This window comes from Austrofundulus limnaeus, unplaced genomic scaffold (genome assembly GCF_001266775.1).
Source record: "Austrofundulus limnaeus strain Quisiro unplaced genomic scaffold, Austrofundulus_limnaeus-1.0 Scaffold340, whole genome shotgun sequence".
Lineage (NCBI taxonomy): Eukaryota > Metazoa > Chordata > Actinopteri > Cyprinodontiformes > Rivulidae > Austrofundulus > Austrofundulus limnaeus.
Genome location: NW_013952742.1, coordinates 186729 through 188249, shown reverse-complemented (window position 1 = coordinate 188249; position 1521 = coordinate 186729). Strand labels below are relative to the sequence as shown.

The 1521-nt window shown below is 36.5% G+C and overlaps 1 protein-coding gene across 1 annotated transcript in view; it reads left to right on the top strand.

Annotated features, from left to right (window-relative positions):
• Nucleotides 1–1521, top strand: part of cbr1 (carbonyl reductase 1) — a 22056-nt gene that overhangs the window by 12221 nt on the left and 8314 nt on the right. The window contains exon 4 of the mRNA XM_014022729.1: nt 567–674. Coding sequence (XP_013878183.1) covers nt 567–674 — 108 coding nt within the window. The remainder of the gene's footprint in view (nt 1–566; nt 675–1521) is intronic.

Genomic DNA, 1521 nt, shown 5'->3' with positions numbered 1-1521 from the left:
CATATCTGAAAAAAAATCTTAGAATATGAGAAAATTGGTGAATGTCACAAATTCTCCTAAATCACTCGTACGCACAACTTAAGAACAAATCTGTGCGTACGAACGGTTCTTGCATGAGGTCCAATGTTGGGATGGACAGCTCAGAGAGAATTGTCTGAAACATGTCCTCAGAGTATTGTTCTGTTTCTGAACTGGATGACATGTTTATGTTTCATCCATGTTCAGTTTTGATTGAATAAGAGTTGACTTTTAGTGTTTTTGCATTTTGTTCTTTTACCTGACCCTGAACTGACTCTGGCTTCTACCACATTAAATTAATTAATAAACAGCTAATAAATGAGTTATTATTGAGCTGAGTTGTGCAGCCAGTGATTACTCTGAGAGTTTTACTCTGATCCATCCACTGGTTCTTGAGATATTTTGCTAACACTCCACACTCAGAAAACATAATTGCTGTTGGTATCAGGAGATAATTTCCTTGTAGATGGATGACATGAAGGAGTGTTATAAAGGTGTAGCACTCTCAGGTGTTGCTCAGCAGATGACATCATCTTGTCTCTCTTCAGTCGCAGACACGTCTCCTTTTGGTGTCCAGGCTGAGGTCACCCTCAAGACAAACTTCTTTGCCACCAGAGACATGCTGACCCACTTCCTGCCACTCATCAAAGCTGGAGGTAAGACCCCGGCTGGGTCCAGAACCCTGAACTGAATTCCATCACCGTCTTGACCCAGTGTGCTAACTCATACATGGAACTTCTCCTTTGTCCGTACAATTTACTCCAAAAATATATATATAAAACGGAGGTGCCAAACAAAAATGAACAGAAAAAGTAAGAAATAAAAGCAGATAACGTCAAATTTACACAGAAAAAATTAGAAACAATATGAATAACGTACATGTAATACTGTATGTATAAAGCTAATAAAAATGTGTTACCTTCAAACATCCAATGTAATTCTGCTAAAAGGGAAATCTGCTATAATTTGAAGGGACTACAAATGTTTGTTAAACCAAAAATTCGAACAAATTTGAAGGACAGATGTGTAAGGGTCAGCTTACACTTCTTATAACAAGGTTATAAGAGTAATTTAATTAGCAAGGATCTCTTTTAATGTTTGGATAAACATTTCTTTAGCGCAAGAATGAATGGACTCAAAAAGTAACTCTCAGTCAGTGAATGTTGATTTGAACCATAATATGCGATCATTTATTTTACAAATCATACAAAATTGACTATAGAGTACACCTGATTGTGAATAATTAATTTCCTATAAAAAGTTTTGGGACCAACAATAACAAGCTTTTAACTTCTTAATTGTTAACCACACTTAAATAGAAAYACAAACGTCAGCTTAGATGTTAAATACCAGACATTTGAGGCTGTTTATCTTAGGAGTTGGCAAGGACAAGGTTAAGGAAAAGGAGGAAGAAAGGTGTTAGCTTTTCTACACTTTATCTTAAATAATGTGGGTTTTAACCAGAAGGGCGAAGCGTTCTGTGCTCAGCTTTGGTCAGACCTC